A 20,900-nucleotide genomic window follows, 5' to 3' on the forward strand; every position below is an offset into this window, starting at 1 on the left:
CACTTACACACACACTCACGTACACAATTGGTCGCAATTAACTAACTGGCTATGATTGATGATATTTTAAATGAGTGCGGCGGCAACGGCAATGAATGCCCCAGCTAAACAACACAGGGGTCCCAAAAATTCCTATGTCATCAGCATAATTTGATGTGATTTGATTCACTGGCGGCCCTTAGTAACACACATTCCATTTCGACCAACCATTTGTGGCTGAGTTGGGCGATATTTGAGAACACATAAAAAGATTAAATCCATCTCTGACATAGTTCAGATAGCCTTGTAGATATAAATAGTCAAGCGGTCTAATAAAAAGCCAGATAAGATAAACATTTTATAAATGCGTTGGTCAATTGGTTATTTTTAAATTTCAACTAACTAAATAAAATTAGGTGACTTTTTTAGGATATATTTTTCTCCAGGGTAAATCTAACTGAAGTACAATCCAAGGGCTCATAAGTTATAAAAAACCTTTGCTAAATTAGCAACAATTACTAATAATAGGATTAAGTTTATGTGGCACACATCTCAGTCCTTCAAGTCTAAGTCCCAATTGTGTCAATAGTTCTTGACCATACAGCGTCTAGCTAATTGGTATTTAATTGTGAACAGGCCATACGGTTGGGTACATTAATAATGACGACACGACAGCAGCCAAAGCAGCTGCAATTTGACATGTTTTTAATTGCAAAATGAATGCAAGTTGATGCTAATGCATTATGCACACATGGCATCAGTTATGTATGCCTGCTGCACTGCCAGCCATCAATCAAACATTCGGCGGCATATTAAAACATTCAAAAATTCCATCAAATATGCATACTTATAAAGTGCAAGTATTTAAAAGTACATTTATATATATCAAAAAAAAAAAAAACATTTATATATACCCTGCGACCATTAAAATTCATTAAAAACGGGTTTAATACAATCTACAAAGTATGTGTAACAAGCGAATGGGCGCAATTATATACACACATGCATAGCATGTATATTACTTATTACGTGCAATTAATTCATGTACACGTATAAGAGAAATTAACTCAGAAATGACTTAAAGGACCTCGGCACACTAAACTTTGATATGGGGCTACTTTGTGCAGATCAAGCTTGTATATATTTTGAAAATCTGTGCCTGGCTCTGAGTAAATTACAAATGTTAATTTCCAATGAAATTTATATATATATATTTATTTATTTATATAAATATATATTGGTATGGTCAACTGTAATTAGATGAAAGCACCTTTTTTTTAATTTTTGATTGATTTTATTTATTTTTTTGTTATTAACAAATGGCTCTTAATAGCATTTATGACATTCACTTGAGGTTGATATAATGTCAGTATTGGGTCTTTTTTCATGGCATATATATGTATATATATATTTGAATAATTCAAGTTCACACAGTAAAATTGAATATAAAGATCTACTGACAAGCTCAGGCAGCATTCGCAAACAATTAAGGAGTAAGGCTCACCCAATTTCACTTGATTTCTCACAGCCACTAATTTATATTTACAATAATTACGTTAGTCGAAATATTTACAACTGTAGCACTAGAACTGCAAATGGCAATTGAATTGATTGGGTCGAATCAAGCTAGAATGTAGCTTTATTTTACATATTGATATTTTGTAGCGCACTAATTGGCGTGGGAATCGTTAAAATCAGGAAATCTTTGATTATTGTAATCTTGAGCATTTTAATTTCTTGAGTGCAGTGCGCATTTACAATTAGCATCAGCAGCTCATGCGCTGATAATACTACTACTAATTGATAAGATGTTCGTAGTAAACGGTTTCTGTGGTTTCTGTAAACATATTACTCAACCGCAGGCAGCAAGTACGCATTCAATATTTTTTTTTTTTCGGGTGGGGCGCAGTATCAATAAATCTAATTATGGGATATCACACCGCAATAAGGCAGCCATCGCATTTGTAATTACATACAATCGAAATATGACGATAACGGCTTGCACATTAACATTGGGGGGATGGACGCTGGGCTCTCTTTTTCTCTGCCAGCTAACTCTCCCTTTTGCTCTTTCGGCATCTGTGCTGAAATATGAGTCAATTATACTTTCGTACGCATAAATTAATGATTAATTGCAAAATAAATTGACTTGCGTCACTTAATTACGTGGCCCGCCAGCGAGAGTAGTAAAGCGACCGCCTGTCAGTCTTTCACGCCCCACCTTTGCCAATCGCCTGGCTGTCAACGCGCACACACACACACACACACACAGAGAAAGAGAGGGAGAGAGCGGAGCTTTTGCTGCTGTTGACATTCACAGTCAAACATGCTTAATTAATGCCAACGCAGCTGTAATCGCTCAACCTCAGCCACATCGACCGTCGACCATCGACCGTCGGCCGTTGGCTGTCATTGGCTTGAGCACTCCAACAACCGTAATGAGAGAGTCTGACAACGTTAACGGCCACATTAACAAAAAAGAAGAAGAAGAAAAAAAAATGCTGCTGCCGGCAGCCAAAAATAAATACTTGCAGGCATCATAATAATGATACATAGCCAGCCAGTGAGTGGCATCCGCCCGCACCCCGCCACCTGCTTCGTGCTCCTTTCGTCCTTGTGCGCCCAGCTTCCGTTTAGCCAGTTACAGTGTCGTAGTCTGTGTCAGAGTCAGCCTCGAGTCGGAGTCGATTGTCGTCTTCGTCATTGTCTGGCAAGCTCTCATAATTAAACATAATTTGCCAACAATACCATGCCGCACAGTGGTTGTAATATTGTGAAAATGTGCTCAAAATTTCCCAAAAAGTAGGCAAATTATAAAATCGAATTGTATAACAAAATTCAAAAAGTAGTTGATTAGTTGAATTAAAAACAATATTAAATACCTTAAAGCAAGAAATGCATATTAAGATACAAATTATGTTTGCTTATTTTGAAACTTTTGTTGGTTTAGCTAACCAAGAGTAGATATTTCATGCCTATTTGCTTAGTTTGTCTGCATATGCAACTTATTTTTACCTCTCCCATTCCGATTTTTAAACATATGTTTAAGGTGAGGTGAGGTGAAAGCAGGTAAATGGGATAGCGCTTCCACCTTTAAAAGTTTAAATATACGTTCATTTTGAAAAAAATCATTTTTTTCTCGATAAGAAACATGCTGGGCCAACTGTCAATACATTTGAGGGATGCCGGTTCCCATTCTCGTCTGACTGCTTCAGGCGCTGCTACGTGCAAAAATCAATAAAAACGTTGCCAAAATGGCTTTCGCGCCTTCACAGTTTATCCGCTTTGCCTGTGCCACGGGCCGCCTCTTGGCTGGCTTGGTCGGCACTTAACTTTGACATTAACTGCACACAGACTCTGGCACAATTTGGAGCAGAGAAGCAATTAACGCTGAATTGATACGCACTGTGCTGGAGCATTGAACTTCACTTCGTTAACTCGCTTTGTTGGTGGAGAGAGCGAGGAGCGTGGCGGGGGCAGACAAGCGAGGAGATTGTGGAGTCCGCTTATGCACTGACATTAAGACGTAATTAAAACAACGCCAAACGAGTGAAGCGCCCCAAACCCTTTCCCTTTTGGCACAAGAAGGGTCCAGGGAATCGGAAAGAAGCGAGTCAAAAGATTATTTGTATTTAATTTCAAGTGCTGGCTGCCAGGATGCTTCCGCTGCAGAAGGCAAGGCATGCCAGAAACGAAAGACAGTTTCGTGTACTTTCTTTCTGTGCGCTGTACATGGATCTCAATTATAATTAAGCATTTAAGTGGAACTAAGCGGCGCTATGGCAAATGAAGCGCACGTCCAGCCCCTCGGCTTTATTCAGCACCAGCTGGAACTCGATCCCAAACCTAGTAACGGTGACGACAGCGACGACAATGGAGCCATGAATCCGAATTGTTTGGGTGGTGGACGCTGCTCGTATTTATTAGTGGGCTAGCCTGAACCCTAATTGCTAAGCGCACCATTCAAACTTTTTGGCGACGCGACGGACTGGAGCGGGTATTTAATTACCGCGCAGCGTTCAGCGCTTCTCGCTCATCGCTCAACGTTGGCAGCGCATTTTTATTGGACTTCCATTTGGCGTTCGCTGCGATATATATACATACATATATCTATTATACAAGTGTTGCCAGGGCGACGGCGGATTAATTGTTACGTTGACTAATTTCACTTACAAGCATGTGAAAGGCTGTTGTATAATGAAATGACAGGAACACAAAAAAATAATATAAATAAAATAACGAGAAAAGAGGGCTATTTTTGTCATGCCGAAGTTTTAATATCCTGGCAAGCCATACCTTTAGATAATGCTCAAATTGCTTTGTTCCTATCAAAGGAGCACAGGTTTTGGTTAAGATACCTTAAAGATATGTTTACGATATCGTTCCTATGACAGCTATGTAATATAACGTTCCAATGTAGTTAAAAGTAAAATCTTTAAATGCCGAGTTTGGTCAATATACTTTGATAAACGAAAAAGTTCCATGCAACAACTTTATACTTGATTGATCATTCCTATGGCAGCTATATGATATAGTGTTCCGATTCAGTCGTTTCCGAGATATATACTGCGTGTAACAGAAAGAGGGACATGCGCATAGTTTCATGATAATAACAAAAAGTATTATAACTGTTGATACAGATCATGAATATATATATATACTTTATGGAGTCGGAGATTACTCCTTCTATGCGTTACACATTTCGAGACAAAATTCAATATCCCCTGCAAGGGTATAAAAATACCACACCAGACTGAAGTTTGTAACCAGTGAAGTTGACGGCGTAATTTAAAAATGTTAAAACAGGAGACAGAGTGAAGGATGCAAAGGATGCTTGTGCTGCTTGTGGAAACTGCTTGCGACGGCAGCAACAACTTGGCCAGAATGAAAGTATCTCAATTAGTGATGATGATGAGGCTGCTGCTGTCTACTTGGCTGGTTGCCTGACTGCCTGACTGGCGGCATGTCCTTGCTCGCGTATTATACAACACTTTCAGCAGGTTGCTCAACGGGACTCTGGCAAAAGCTGATGGCTAAAAGATCATGACAATTTTTTTTGGCTGCCCGTCTGAGTTAATTTTATAGAATTATCCACGGAAATGGGTCAGATTTTAGCAACATTTTTATGTTTAGTCAGTCAAATACGACAGTTGATGCTGAGTGGAAATTAAAATAACCTAATGTTAAATATATATGACTTTTACCGAGAGTAATGAAAGTAATTTTCAAAGTGCTAAAAACGAAAAATGAAATATAAATGCACAGCATGCGGTTTGCGCAGTATGGTTTTAATACCCTTTACCACCGGCATAAGGTGTATATTGAGTAGAGTCAAGCAATTAAACTATTTAATATGCTTTAAATTGTTTAATTACACTTTTCATTATAAGTGCTGCAATTTATGCCTTATAATATATATTTGATTCTCTATTTACTGCCTACATATTTACAGGGTATTTTCTGAACATTTTACATTCACTTTGCATATGTAGTTGATACTGTTTTAATGCCGGCACGGGTTGGGGCGCTCTAACGAAATTCAATTGCGGCAAAGGTCGGTCGAGTCGAGCTTGCCAACTTTGTGCATCCTGTCGAGTAACGAAGTTGAGCCAAAGGCAACTGCCCCGGCCCCTCTGTTCATTTGGGGTCGGCGGCACTTGAAATGATTTCAAAATGGCATTGAATGTAGCATTTAATTTGTGCGCCACCAAGGACGACGACAATGAAGTCATCTTCGTTGTTGTACTCTCTGCCTTTAGCTTTCGTTCAGTATCTGCCTCTGCTTCGCATTTATAACTGTTTATTTGCTGTGCGCAGTACTGTCTGTCGCTCTGTGTATGTGTGTGTGTGTGTGTGTGTGTGCGGCTCTGCTGCGCTGCCTGAAAAGGATTAATTAAACGGTGGATGCCCGTAGATGCTACCCGCATCTACATTACTCACAACCCTTTTCAGGCATTTTCCTTTTCTACGTTTCGCTCGCTCTCTCTCCCTCTCTTTCGCACACACTCTATTTCTTGCGCTCGCTCTCGCAGTGCGTCTCGCTTTATACCCAGGCTTTGAAGTTTAAGCACAGCATAATTAGTTTAATGAGCTTTACTAGTATCACAATAACGATAATCCACCGTACCACGCCCGGCATTGGCAGCCCAAATACCGCTAAGGCTCTTCTCCAACCTACTATCTAGCTATATATTCCTTCATTTTCATTATGACAGTAATTCCTTTACATTTATTTCAATTAATATGCAATGATATTTAAGTTTTTGCTCGGGCGCTACGAATTTTTAATTACCCCGGCCAAAGCCAAATGCAATTAATTAAGTGAGCATTAAGGCAGTCGGGGGAACGCCAAGGATATGTGGATATGTGTTTGTGTGTACAAGTTGGCGCTTCCAATTTATTTACAGTTAGTCATTTAGATGTGTTTGCTTTTGCACACACTTACAAAAAGCTGCGCTCATTTGCTGGCAATTAAGCGCACATAAAATGTCTAACACTATGTGTGCGTGCCTGTGTATATGAGTGTGTGTGCGTGTGTGTGTGTGTTGAGCGCCTTTACGTCATTCGAAATGGCGCCAGCTGCTCGCAGAGTCGGTGGGCGTGGCTGTGTTGGGCGTATATAGCAGGGCGGCTGTTGCTGTCTGTCTGCCTGTCCGTTTTTTGTATGTGTATTTTAATTAGAAACTTGTACGTTTTGCTTAATTAGACAAATTGTTTTAATATTATGTGCAAACTTTGTTGCACCAAACTGCGACAAATTAGTTTGGCAACACAGCTGTCAACCCAAATCTGGGTCAACATTACTCATATGCCAAGCCAAAACCAATCAAATGTGGCTTAAATTCCTATTGAAAGTGCAGCGCGCACAAAATTATGCTACACTTTCGAAGCAACTGAGGGGAAATAGCGAATATGCATATATTCATCCATATGCTAAAAACATCATGCAGAGCAGACGAGAATTAAATGTGTTTGTTGTTGCTCGCCTAAATTCACTTGAATGTATTAAAATTGCATTTAAACAATTCATTTTTAATGAATTGTAAATACATACTATATATGTACATACACATATGTATGAATGCATTCATTTATTTAGTTGTTGGCACAAAAAAATAAAAAAATAGAAAGGCCTTGGCTTCTTTTTTTTTAACCATTTATGTATTACGTGAACATATTAATGAAGGTTTTTTGTGCAGCAATACGAATGTGGGGCCTTTCGATTGTCCCAGAATTGATCGAATATTCGCTGAACGTATAAAGCAACAGCAAAAACAAAATAAAAATGCAAAACTGCAAGTTATGCAATGCAAGTTATGTAAAAGAATCTCTAATTTATACATATTTATTCCTGAATTCCTTTCGAGCTTATATTAAGTGTTGTATTAAGTATAGTCAGTAAAATTATGAATACCAAATTTTCTTAAGTGTATTTTATTTAAGCGTATTTTACATTATTGTATTATTATTATTCTACGCGAGCCGCCGTATTTCTCGTTTTAGCAGTTAACCCCAATTAAGATTTATTTGTACTTTATGATCAATATGGGCCGCCTGCAATAATAGTTTTCCTTTGGAGGGGCCTCTGCCGCGTGCTACCCACAATTCATCAAGCGAATTCTTCAAACAAAATTTTTGGCCGTGGCAAAATAAACAAAGCACAATTTGTAATTTGTAAATGCTTTATGCAATTCCATCAGTCGCAAGTGCACATTTTGCGAGTGTGTTTACAATAATTTGCTACTCAGAATTCGACAGATCAGGCAATTAACGTAATCGAGCAAATGGGAACGAAATAACAGGCCGAAAATCTGAATTCTAGAGAAAATTAGCAAAACACTAAAAACTACTTTTAATTTGCCAAAAATAGAAATAGGTATTTGTTTTAATCGGTTTCCTTCTTCGCCTCATCCTCGATTTTCATCTTGGCGTAGAGATCGACCAGCTCGTCTTTGCGTCTTGCCAATCCCAATGCTCGTTGATAACGATCCTCCCAGGATGTAGGATGCAATTTGGCCAGCTCGATAAGTGATTTTTGTGCGGCAGCTTGCATATCCTTCTCGGGACTCTCATGGTACAGCAGCAAAATATCCATGGCGCGCATTATAAACGCTTCCCACATCTCGCGCTCGTGTTCCAGCTCCTCTTTCTCTCCATCGGTCTTGAATACAGGACGTAACTTGCCTACCGCTGTCGCCGCTATAATGCGAATGCCCGCCGAAGGATCATCCATGCGTTGCATGGTTGCATAAGCCAGCGGCTTAAGCGCCTCCACCGACATGCCCTGGAAATAACACATGGCCTTGATGGCATAATGTCGCGTGGTCACATTGCGATCCTCTAGAAGGCTCGGCATGTGCTTGGCTAGTGCGGGAAGCACCTCGCGCGCCTCGTCTTTAGCGCCTTGTGCCAAGGCACACAGCGTGGCCATGGCCATGGAGCGCATGGCCTCGCCGTGGGCGCCAGCTTTCCAGATTAAATGGGGCTCCACAATTTCACTGGTGAAATTGCTCAACAGCTGTGAGCTCTGCTCCCGTTCCACGCGAACTGTTGTTGACCAGGACAGTGCTGCTATCGATAGGATGCTAAAGATGCGCACCTGGGCCGTGTCGCAGCAATGTTCAAAAACGATTTTTATCTTCTCGATGAGCTGCGGCAGATAGGTGGAACGTATTTGGGCCAGGTGGATGAGGCCGTACAGCAGCAGGACAGGTTCTGCATTCTCATCCAACGCAGCGTCCAAGTTCTCCACATCAAGAAGCACAAGAGCGAACCAACGTTCGTGCAACTCAGCCAGCGTGGTCTCCTCCAGCTGCACAAGACGTTTTAAAATCACATAACCCCGATTAACGTCTTCGGTGTCCTCGTTGTTAAGGGAATAGGACAATGCCATTACTTTCATGGCTGTAACGTAGACATGCTCATACAGTTCCTTTAGCTCCTCTATTGAGGCCGTAACTTTACTGGACTTGTCCAGCACGGTCTCCAGCGTTTTTAGTATGTACAATTGAAAACCCGGCTTTAGGGTATGGGAGTAATCCGAACATTTCAACAGCTTGCAGAGACGCTGCAGATGCTCATAGGTACCGCCCAAGGACGCAGTAAACATGTAGTAGAAACATTTGAGAAAAGATTCACGAGCATTGCGCTCCAGACCATCGAAGCCGTGATTGATCCATGCAGCGTAGCACAGCAGGCGTCCCATCAGATCTGCCACCTTTTTGGCTTCTGCTGCGACCTCGGGCTCACTGTCGCAGCAGGCGTGCGACACATCCGGATAGATCTCAAAGAACTTGGCCGTCATTGCCGACTCGGCGTGCAGGATGAACTGATAAAGCAGCTTCAGCGAGTGCAGGCGCACGTTGTCCTTCCAGTCGCTGGTTTCACGCGTAATGAGCTGCAGCAGACGCAGTGAGCGCTGTACCAAGCCCCGACAGCCAATTGTTGGACGTTGCACGCCAGCCGGATAGTTCTCCACGGGCAGATCACATATCTCCTGTTGTGAAAGCTCCGCCTCATTCTCATCGTAATACAGCCTACCACACTGCTCCCAGAGCGGGCGTATGTGTGACAATACTTCTGGCGAGTCGTCCTTAAGGCAGCATAACACCAGCGGTAGAATACGCTCAAAATAAGAGTAGCGATCCGGAAGCTCGAGCAGCATCAAAACGCCCATTTGACCACATTCACGACGTACCAACGGCATCGAGTCCATCAGCAGCGGAGAGACCTCTGCAAGCAGCCTGCGCATGCCCTCCCCGCTGGCATCCAAGTGTAGACTCACCCTACCGATGGCCTCTACAGCCGAAATGCGGGCCGCCGAGTGTCTGTGATTCAGCATTCCGTATAGGGCCACAGCCAACGACTCTGTGTATGGACGTATTTCCATGGTGTCGGCCACGCGAGCCAACTGCACGAGTGTGGCGCAGCCTTCCCGCTGAACAGCCGCATACGCATCCTTGATAGATTTAATCAACACCTTGACTACCTCTGGATAGCACTCACGAAAGACGCCCACATTGCCCATAAGCGCATATTTGCGCAGCATAAGATGCAGCTGCTCAATGTAGAGCAAACGTATCTCCTCGCTGGGCTCCACCGTCTCCGTCTGACCCATGCGCTCGGCCAGCGTCGACACCACGTTCAGCAGGTGAAAGTCCAGGGGCGGCAGACGCTCCAGAAATGCGGTTACGGCCAACACGGCGCGATCTCGCACGCTCTCAAATCGATCTCCGTAGCATTTGAGCAGATGCAAATACAGTTCATCAAAATCAGCTGCCACAGCGTCAGTACTAACGGTATCTGGTGCCTGCTCGCATAGCTCTCGCAGCTTTAATAGCGTGGCGCCACGCTTGCGATGATCGCTACTCTCCAGATCGTCGCAAATCAACTTAGTATCCAAATCGAAGCTCATTTCGTGTAATTCGAGATTTATTTCGTACGCTTCTTAAGTTATTGCCAGCAGGATTTTCACTTGAGTTGTGCGCGCTGTAAAACGAAAACGTAAAACGGGAGACGTCAACAAGCACCGTCAAATGCATCGGTTGCTACGATACACAAATTCGAATTATTCACATTGTTTATTTTGTTTAAACGGAGTCGCCACTTGCCACACTTGGCAACAACGTGCGCGAAACTTTGCCGGCTAATGCCAAAGATCAGCTGTTCGCGCTCAGCTGACAGCTGTGCGTAACAGTGTTGCCGACGGGCGTCGATCAGTGTTGTTAAGCGGCAGCTGGGCGCGCTTTTTGAAAGTACGTATTGCTGTTGCTGCTGCAGCCATGCTTTATTGTTTGCTCAACTAATTAACAAGTCATAAATGAAATTTCCCTGGAAACTTGGTGCGCAATTTGTGCCGCTGTCTTTTATGAGCGACCCAGGTGGACTCATTAAAAGCGGTTTCGCTTATCTTCGATGCAGGTATCTAATTGCGGTGTCGTTTCTTATCAGCAACCAGCTAACGAGCGACAATATCTAAGATTGATTGCCAGTGCTAGCTGTTTTCGGGGAAGGGCGAGCGTTTGACTTCCTGATAAAAAATCACATAAAATGCCTATTTTTATCGAGCGAAACTTAATTGCGTTTTTGGGTCACTAAATTGGGTTATAAAAGTGGGCCGGGCAGTCAAATAAGCAGATAAGTTGTCAGAATACTTTAAATGTTTTTCATTTATGCCATAAGCCTCGTAATCGCTGCTTAACAATAGCCTAATGTTGTTCTGTTTAGTTAACTAGATAAACTAGTTAAGCTCTTGGCTTATGCTATATTAAGCAAGTGGGTGGCTGAAAAAAGATTTATATCTATTTTTGTAAGCCATAAACTTTTAATTAGCTTCATTTGAAAACAATACATTTGAAAATTGGTTAATATATGCACGAAAAATACTTTATCACAGTAGCTTTAGTGGCATTTACATCAAAGATCCTGTTACCCAGCTAATCGTAAATAGTGTTTATAGCTCTCATTTGTATCTGTGAATATTTTATTCCAGCAAAACTGAAAATATGTTTTTGATGCCATTACGGAATTTTTCAATTTCGCTTCTGCCATTTCATTTGTGTTGCCCCATTTGAAGCGAGAGGCAGCTCTATATTGACGCGTTCCACATCCACAGCATATTTTATGTGGTTGTATTTTGTGCTTCGTTTTTTGTCGAGGCTGCGTCAAAAATTATTGTTGTCGTTTTTATTGAAAGCCGCCGCTGCACGTAGGAGACCGGCAACATTTATAACTTTTGTGCACACAATTCGATTTCATACCTTTTTGTTGCTCTGCTGCGGCAGCGCAGTGGCAGAGTCAGCGACAGAGTCGCACGCTCCAAAGCAATTAAGCGCATGAATCAGGTTCAGGTTCGTTCCATGGGCAAAGGCAGGGCAATACGAGAGTGTTTGCCATAGTTTCTTTGTGTGAGTGTGTGTGTGTGTGCTTGACGGGCTTTTTTTGTGACCATGCCGCTTTAATATAAAAAAAACTCATACAAACACTCCGGCTTGCATTCGCAAACACAAAATACAAATACATAAACATGTATATATATACACAGATACAGATACACACAATAAACTTAATTGATATGAAATGAAGTCATTTGGCAAAATCACTGGGAGAGTAATGGACCGCGTTTATTCAATTTGATGTCTGACTGGCAGACAGTATGCATATATGTATATGAATGTATATATCAATCGTATTTATGTGCTTATGCATATTTTTATCTCTTTTTGAAAGCAATGGCGATTGTGAGTGCGTGCATGTGTGTGTGTGTGTGTGTGTGTATGTGTGTGATTTTATAGCTAAAATGATTCAATTAAAATAACATTTTAGCAGCGCAGTACGGAAGCCGCATGACTGCATATTGGCCGCAATGGAAACTTGTTTGCTCTTATGATAAAGCCAAAATTGGCTGTGTTATTATAGTACACACATACAGACGTACCCACACATACACCACACACACACACACTCGCAATTAATAATTATACGCACAGCACATTCAGCTGCAACAGCTACAAGATACATCGAATAACGCTACTCAGATACTTGTATTCGTGCTTGTTGGATTGCTTTTTGTCATGCTGCGCTCTAATTTGCTTTTACCGACTCTGAAATGGACTTGTTACAGCTGCCGTTTGTCGTTTGTCGTTTGCAGTTGATGTTGCATTTGCTGTTGCTGTTGCAGTTGCCAATGCCTGGCTAAATGCAAATTTTCCAATTGATTGGAATGGAAATGGGCGTGCTGTAAGCAGCGACGCTGGCAACGACGTTTGGCACTGTGGCCGCTAATTAGTTTCATTTTTCAACGGGCAACAACTGCGTCGATTGCCCGCTTAAGTGACTGACTTAATGACTGAGTGACTGACGGCACCAATCAACTGACTGACTGTGCCTCTCCGTCTCAGTCAAAGTAATATAAGTATATTTGTGTCTGAGTTGATTGAGTGCTGGCTGCGCTGTCCCTTTGTATGTGTGCTGCGATTTCTCGGAATTCCGTTTTGATTAGAAAAACAGCTAATGGTCTGCCCTCATATGCATATGCCGGCTCCGAGCTGCGCCCCTTCAACACACACAACTTGTTGTTGCTCATGTGGAATGAGCTAAAACCATCAAATGCTTGCCCCATACTCAATTAAGTACTTAGCCTCTTAACTATTACGTAGACGCGTGCTAGTATAGCTAATTATTGTCATATCATAAATAGCTCGTTTCATTGCGTGACTCATCATAGACTACAATCATAAAAATCTGCTGCCTTCAAGCTTCTGCGCCTTTGCTTAATTGCTTTTCAATTCATGTAGGCTGCTTTGAAAATTTAAATTAAATTACTGCCAACAATATTGAACCCGCATCTGCGTTTAATTATGTTGTTTCAAATAAATATAATGTAACTTAGAGTAATTATTCGTCGATAAGCACACGCTGATTGCCAAAATCGAACTTATTGAGACTGAATCGAAAGGTGGGATAATGCCCAGAAGTATTCTAGATTTTATTAAGACAACGAATGTAATCCTTTTTGATCCTTCACCGATTTAGACAAGGTGCTAACTCGCTAAAGACCAGTACCAAGATCTTCCAGTAAAGCCTATTGTTCCAATTTAAAAAAAAAAAAACGGTAGATATTCGAAATATATTCAGATTGTATTTAAAAAGTTCTAGTTGGGCTGACTAAATGGATCTTAAGCGAATTATTTTCCGTTGTCTATTTTAGGAACTTCGCATGCGACTTGTCCTACCCCCTAACTGCAGCTTAAAACGCCAGACGTTTCAACGTAATCTAACTCAATTGTCAAAGTAACTTATTTTCATTGGCCAATATCTAATTAGCAATTAGCAAAAAAATCTGTTAGCAAGCTCCTACTTAACTTGTCTACCACATGTTTTAATCTGGATAAACTTTAAGCTCTTTCAGCTCTCTCTTTATTATTGTGAGCTTTTCAATCTAGTTAATTATTAACATATGCGTACGTTGCCGTGCCCCCCATCCCCCCGGTCACAGTTGGCACCCGACCTGGAGGAGCTCTGTGCCCGATTCTCGACAATTCTCGCTCTGCTCTACAGCTCTTCAGTTTTTGTAGTTTCTGCCATTCGCATAATTGCTGCAATGTATTTGGGTTGTTTTTCCTTTTCCCTGTTCGTTTACTTTTTGCTAGTATTTGCCTTACATTTTCTGTCAACGGCGCTTTGTGCTAATTTACTGCCTGTTCTACGGCCACACGTTCCGCCCCCCCGTCGACGCTCAACAAGCTAAGCCCCCCTTCGCTCTCCTGCACCATTCATAGCCAGCAATTTGAAGCATCGCATGCGGTTTTCTTTTAAACTCGCAGCGCGTTTATTAAACATATGCTTCTGATTTGTGATTTGCGCCTTTGTTTTATATTTGTTATTTATTATTTGTTTATTTGCACTATTAGCGCGAAGTTGGGGCTAAAATATGGTAACACGAGACGCCAAATGTTTTTGCATTTTGCGTAATCGGCGGCGGTATTTAAATGCCATCAATAGAGTTTGTTAGCACAGTTCGCGGCAATGCAGACTGACCAGTTTGGCGGTCAGTCGGTCCGTCAATCACTCAGTCAGTCAGTCAATCAGTCAATCAGCAGCCAGTCGTATATCACAAAGCAGTTTCAGTAACAATTTAATTAATTTAAGAGTGTAATGAGAACCAGTTATGCGATAAACATCAGCGCGTCAGACGAGCGCTTGTTTATCAACGTGAATATGAGCTTGAGAATGTGCGAGTATCTATTGCCGGTAGCTGTGAATGAAATTGGAAATGCCTTTTAATTATGCATAATACGTATGGTATTTTGTATTTAAAGCCCCAGCGATAAGGTTGGAATAACACCAAAGCGTTTCGCAAGAATCAGAACCGTTTTGCTAAATAGCCTGGCATGTCTTGATGTAGATACAAAAACAGCTTGAGATAAAGAAATTGAAAGAGCAAATGGCATAGAGAGAGAGAGAGTGAGAGAGAGAGAGAGACAGGGAAACGAGACTAGTTAATGTCGGTTATCTCACATGATATGAGCTGTGAGTTGTCATGGGTAATTTTATTGTATGTGGCCGCCTGGTCGGCGTATCTACAAATGTATCTATCAGTCTATATATGCCGCCGCTTGGCTTAAATTACAAATTTTCTTTGACTTTCATTGAATTATTTTTTGTCAAGACCAATTAAGTGAATTATAGTAGAAGTCTCTCTGCTCAAGGACACCTCTTTCTTATGCAGTTGTTGTTTACATTGCTGTTTTGTTTACTTTTGTAATAGTTACAGTAGTTTTCCTGCGTTTCTGATTGCTAATTCGCAATTAGCGATTCACGTTTAAAATACCTGTGTGTGGGTGTGTGTTTGCGTGTGTACATGTGTGATGTGGCTGACGTAAGTTGTGTGAACTGGTATGGTGGTCAGGTTAACTGCAGTTAATTAGCTAAGATCAACAAGAAGCAGTTGCTTGTATTTAACTAAGTAACATGTCAACCTCATGGTATGGAATTCTGCAACATTTAACAGTAGAACAGTGGAAACTCAACCAAATCTTAAATTTCTCTGCAATTCGACTTAAGTATCTATTAAATAATATATTTGATACTATCTTTCTACAACCTGACTCTTAGTGTTGTCAATGATGCAAACTGACTTAAGTCTATCCATATTGAAGATGAAATACTAAAATATACAAAAATATATAATAAACTAGGCCCAACCATTGCATTTATCTAACCATATCTGATATGTGCTGTTTTCAGGTAGATAGTAGGTTCGACTTGCGAATTCAAATTTGATTTTATTTTTATATTGCATTTATAGCATGATAAGACAACGTTTACTAAGTTGTTGCTTATACTGTGATTAATTGAAATTGATTTCAAATTAGGTTAGTTGATTGCAAATTTGGCATTTCTCTACAGTGTGTGAGAGATCTGATCCCGTGCACGTTACCAGGTAAAGATGCCATTAGTATGTTATGTACTGGAGCTGATTATAAAAGTGTTTCGAATTCTGGGTACTGATAAGGACATGTGCCGTGTCATATTGTTTATGTTGATTCGTTATCAGGCCGTTGAAACGCCTAAGCGTGTTTGACCCGTCAGTTAACACGTATTTAAAACTGGTCACAGATTGATAGGCTTTGAAAAAACCCCCCAACTATAGGTAATCAATTTGTAAACACAAAATTGATTGACTAACTTGACAATGTCACTTACCTCAGCGCCAAACGGTTAATTGTATCCGAAAAGCCAAGGCGAAACTGAAATCCAATTAAATGTTTTTCCTTGTGGGCAGTTTGATTATTTTTTATTTTTTTTGTCTTTTGTTTTTGTATTTTATTTTTTTCTAGCTATTAATAGCTTTGTTTTGAAAGGTCACGTTTTGTTGTCGTCGCTGTTTCACATATCCTTTTGATAGGCGAGTTTTCACTAAAACCTTTTGCGTCGCTGTTGCTGTTGGCGATAATCCTTAATTAGTCTAACGAGTCGCAAATTAATCCACTTTACTTAATTAAAATGCTATGCCGCCGCAAAAAAAAAACGAGTATAAAAAATATAAATGTCTGATCATTATAATTAAAAAACTGACGAAATGAAATACGAAAGGCAACAATTGAATGAAGAGAGAGAGAGAAAGTGTGAGAGTGAGGGAGAGAGAAGGACACTGAAATGTAATTAATTCATTAGCCAGCCAGTTGACAATTATTGATTATGGTTTTGCCTTTTTCAGCGACAGTTTTGTACATTTTATTTTTGGAAAATTAATTTGAATGCATTTCATTTGCTTTGCTGCATTAGTTACACGATTTGTTATTGCCAGCACGTTAACCATTTATTTAATTTTTAATTATATTTGAATGTGTTCTGGTTTCATAATTGCCAGCCCATTGTCTGGCACTGGGTAATGTTTGTGATTCAATTAAATGCATTTCATTATTTGCGCACAATGGGCAACTGAACAATTTGCAACAACGTAGTCTTTCCTATTTGTCTCAGTCTGGTTTTTAATTTTTAATTAAACTGTCAGCTGCATTTAAATTCGGCTACAAATTAAATTTGGCATTCACTTAACATTTATATTATGTGTTGTGCGTTATTTATTATATTTTCATCTGGCATTTGTCTAAGCAAACGCACCTAATTGCTTATTGAGTGAAAGACTAGAAAAGATCGGAAAAAACGCTAGAAATTTTAAGTAAATTCGTTTATGTCGAATTAAATAAATCAAATTAAATGACAATCGAAACCTTGAAATAACTTAATTAATCAAAAAGTATAGAAATTATTTACTAACGGATGAAATAGCTCGCAGTTTACGAGAATTATATTGTTTCTTGCCGTTTTCCTCTTGAATCTCAACTCTTGAAGTTCAACTAAGGAACTTAATAGTTTCTGGCATATCTATTATAATTAAAATATTGCTGTTTGCTCTTATCTAAATGAATTACTCGAATTATGAACACATTCGCAATTCGTTTCGCGTTTAAACAATAAGAACGAACAAAAATTGATTGGAAGAAATAAAAACGATTTGCTTTATTGTTTTTAATAGCCGCATTTTGGACACTTGACAGCGAGCTGGCAGGGGTAAGTAGTCGGATGGGTGTAGGGGGGGTAAGGTATATGCAGGTCACACAGAAATTGCTTGGCTGTTTAACTGGCTTTCAATGTTTTGCTTGCCAATTTGAAATTAATTGTGTTTATTTAATTGTTTACTTTTGTTAACGTTGTGCACGTTCCGACAATTAAAACTTGAACTTTTGGAATAAAAAGCAATTTCTGCATTTTTACATATTTACATATTTGTAGGCAAAAAAAAAAGAAAATAGTTATTTATTTTTAAGTTGTTATTAACATGCGCACACAGCAATAATAACAACAGCAGAAGCGACGGGTAATTAATATGAAATGAACACACGGCCGGGGCACCGGCAATAAAGCGTACTTCAATTTGCGACACGCATACACACAACACACACACAACACACACGCAAGCACACACACATGCATGTATATAAATGGTTTATATATAACACCTAGGCCAAAACAGAATTTAATTGGGTAATTGAAATATTTTTGTGAAAATTAAAAATTCCATTTTTGCACACGCTCATAACTTATTTATGGCCAGCTTCGAAAAGCAATTGCCGGACCCGAGATGGGACAACAGTGCGGCTGCGTAACCTGTCAGCGCGCCAATTGACAAATTGGTCGACTTTGCCGTTGCCGTTGTCGTTGCCGTCGGAGCGTGCGAAAATACTCAAAAAAGAAAACACACCAAATGTAGTAAGTGGGCAACACAGTTCAAGCGCACAACAATAGAGCAGCTTCAAGTGCGACTGTGTATCTGTCAGATACACAGACGCCACACGGCAGCAATTAGCGCCGTGAGCACAAGTGCTTATTGTTGTTGCCGCACGTTGTCGTTGTTATTGTTGATGATGATGATAATTGAGCACAGAAATTGTTGTCGCCGTCTTATAAATTTCATTGCTGATTGCCGGCGGCCAGCGAACGCAGCACAATATCAACAAATTAATGAAAATGCCAAGCAAAAATCACATAAAACCCAGACAGTCCGATATATATATATATTGTATAAATATATATATATATATATATATATATGTATGTATGCACACATATAATCCTATATGGTATGTATGTAGGCCTGTATAGGCCATATGCATAAGTAAATATATTGCTAAATGAATGCTGCTTGACGTTGTTCGGCGCGCTAATTCTTTTGGCCAGCAAATGCGACAATAACAAACAGCCGAAATGCTAATTAGTTTCATGTGTGACTAATGGATGGATGAAACGGCACAAACACATACACATATGCACACACTCGCACACACACACACACATAGCGCACACGTTCTCAGATACTTTTACACATGCGTGACTGCCATGGCTCTCTTTGCTCTTTGCTGCTGTTGTTGTTGTTGTTCTTGTTGTTGTTGCAACACACTTAATTAAAATAGTACACTGTGAGACTCTGAGGGGGTCGCTACGTTTGTTCGTTCTATTTTAATAGCCAGTGCCTCATTATAATTACGTTTATAATAGGCCGGCGCGTAAATTGAATTTGACTTTAGATACGTCAACGTCAAAATATGCTCCGCTCCTTCTGTTTCTGGTACGTCCCGGCTAACCGTATCCGAGCGAACCACTTGTGCTATAGCGTTAAACGTTTTGCGCGTACGCGTCCCGTCCAAGTTATCCACGCCGACGATGACGCTAGCTGTTTGTGTGCTTCAAATGGGCACCGACAGCACAATCCGATATCGAATACCGACCACGACAAGCGATTCTAAACGACTTCTGAGTGAATGCTATAAAGCACGAAAACGACGCCGACGACAACGGCGAAGGCGGCTGCGACGACGACGACAACGACGACGACGACGACAACAACGATGGCAACGACAACAACCAACAGCCAACGACCGATGACGACTGGAAACTGTTGCTGCTGCTGCTGCTGTGGCTGTGAACTGCGCCGTGCAACTATTTAACGACGACTGAATGTGGCAATTATGTATCTAGATACATTTTGGCCAAGCGCAGCGCCGGCGTCGCTGCTGCTGTCGCTGCTGGCGCGACGCGCTCTTCTGTCTGTCTGTCGGTCTGTCTATTTGGCTGTATGTGTGGGGATTTTGTGTGGGGGTTGCTAAACGAGGCAACCATCATAAAGCATATTACTATAATTACAATTATGCTGCGCTCTCATACGCACACATACACACATGTAGACAAATACGAACACGCTCTGTCAGATACATAGCGGGAGATACAAAGAGTCGCGGCGCACGTGAACATAACGCACGGCTATAAAACACACAAATACACAAATTTTCATATGCATTACGGCTTAATTGTATCTGTAGCTATTGTTGTTGTTATTGCCGTTGCTATTGCTGTTGTTGTCAGTGTGTGAACTCATAAATTTATTGCTGGCCGCTGTGGATGTTGCTGCTGTTGCCGTCAGCAACATGTTGCTGTTGCCATTGCTGTGAGCGGCTGGGCATTTGTATCTTATTGTCGTTCCTCACTGGCAGCGCAGTCTGTTGCGCTGGCAGCGACGTCTGCGTCGCTTGTTGGCCGATTATTAAATGCTGAATGTATTTTATTGCTTTGATTGTTGTTGCTGTTTCTGTTGCTGTTGCTTTTGCTGTTGCTGTTGTTGCCGGCTGTGCATTGAGGCAGCTTCAGCACTCCCGCCAGTATCTTTTTGCATTGCAAATTGCCGACTGCTGGCATCGTTGGCATCGCTCGCTGGCTTGCTGTGAGTTTGTTTTTAATTCTCTATAATTGAGTTATATGTACTTTAATAAGTTGGCGGCGGATGCTGCGTTTGGATTGGATTGGTGATGTTGCTGTTGATGCTGCTGTCGCAACGGGTGCTGCTTTGGGGCGTTCGCTTGAAGCAATTCACTTTGTCGCTGTCGCGTCGGCGTTGACGTTGACGTCGACGTTGACGCCGACCACGACGACGACGACGTTTAGCGCTAATTAATGCTGAGCCAACAGCTTTCGATTGCTTTTTATTGTTTGTGCCCGGTGCCTGGTGCCTAGTGCCTGCTGCCTTCTACTTGGCTGCTTTTGTCTTTCGTTTTCTTAATTGTTCACTCAGATTTATAATTTGATTAATTATATCGATGCCTATTCGATTCCATACTGCTCTCATGCTAGGAGACCCTTTCATAGATTTCTCATTTTTTTCAAATGATATGTATATATATATTTTGTATAATTGCTTTGTTGTTGTTGCTGTTATTATTGGTTTAGCTGCTGCTGTTTTTGCTGCTATTTGTGCAATAATTGGTGTATAATTTCATTTCCTGAGAACTCTGCGCCGGGTCGTGGGCCAACAAATGCTTTCATTGTATTTTAATGTCGTAATTCACAGCGCTTGGGCAAATTAG

General features: G+C 40.8%; 2 protein-coding genes across 2 annotated transcripts in view; both read right to left on the reverse strand.

Annotated features, from left to right (window-relative positions):
* Positions 1-16,330, reverse strand: part of NK7.1 — a 38,747-nt gene extending 22,417 nt beyond the window's left edge. The window contains exon 1 of the mRNA XM_015172206.3: positions 16,186-16,330. The gene's annotated coding sequence lies outside the window, so the exon portion shown is untranslated. The remainder of the gene's footprint in view (positions 1-16,185) is intronic.
* On the reverse strand, positions 7,792-16,304 carry Dnaaf5 (Dynein axonemal assembly factor 5). The gene is made up of 2 exons (XM_002054399.4): positions 16,186-16,304; positions 7,792-10,467 (listed from the first exon to the last, which is right to left on the reverse strand). Exon 2 carries the CDS (start codon positions 10,391-10,393, stop codon positions 7,865-7,867), a length of 2,529 nt encoding a protein of 842 aa, XP_002054435.1. The 5' UTR covers positions 10,394-10,467; positions 16,186-16,304; the 3' UTR covers positions 7,792-7,864.
* Positions 16,331-20,900: the final 4,570 nt, after the last annotated feature.

The sequence above is a fragment of the Drosophila virilis genome, chromosome 2, assembly GCF_030788295.1.
Source record: "Drosophila virilis strain 15010-1051.87 chromosome 2, Dvir_AGI_RSII-ME, whole genome shotgun sequence".
Classification (NCBI taxonomy): domain Eukaryota; kingdom Metazoa; phylum Arthropoda; class Insecta; order Diptera; family Drosophilidae; genus Drosophila; species Drosophila virilis.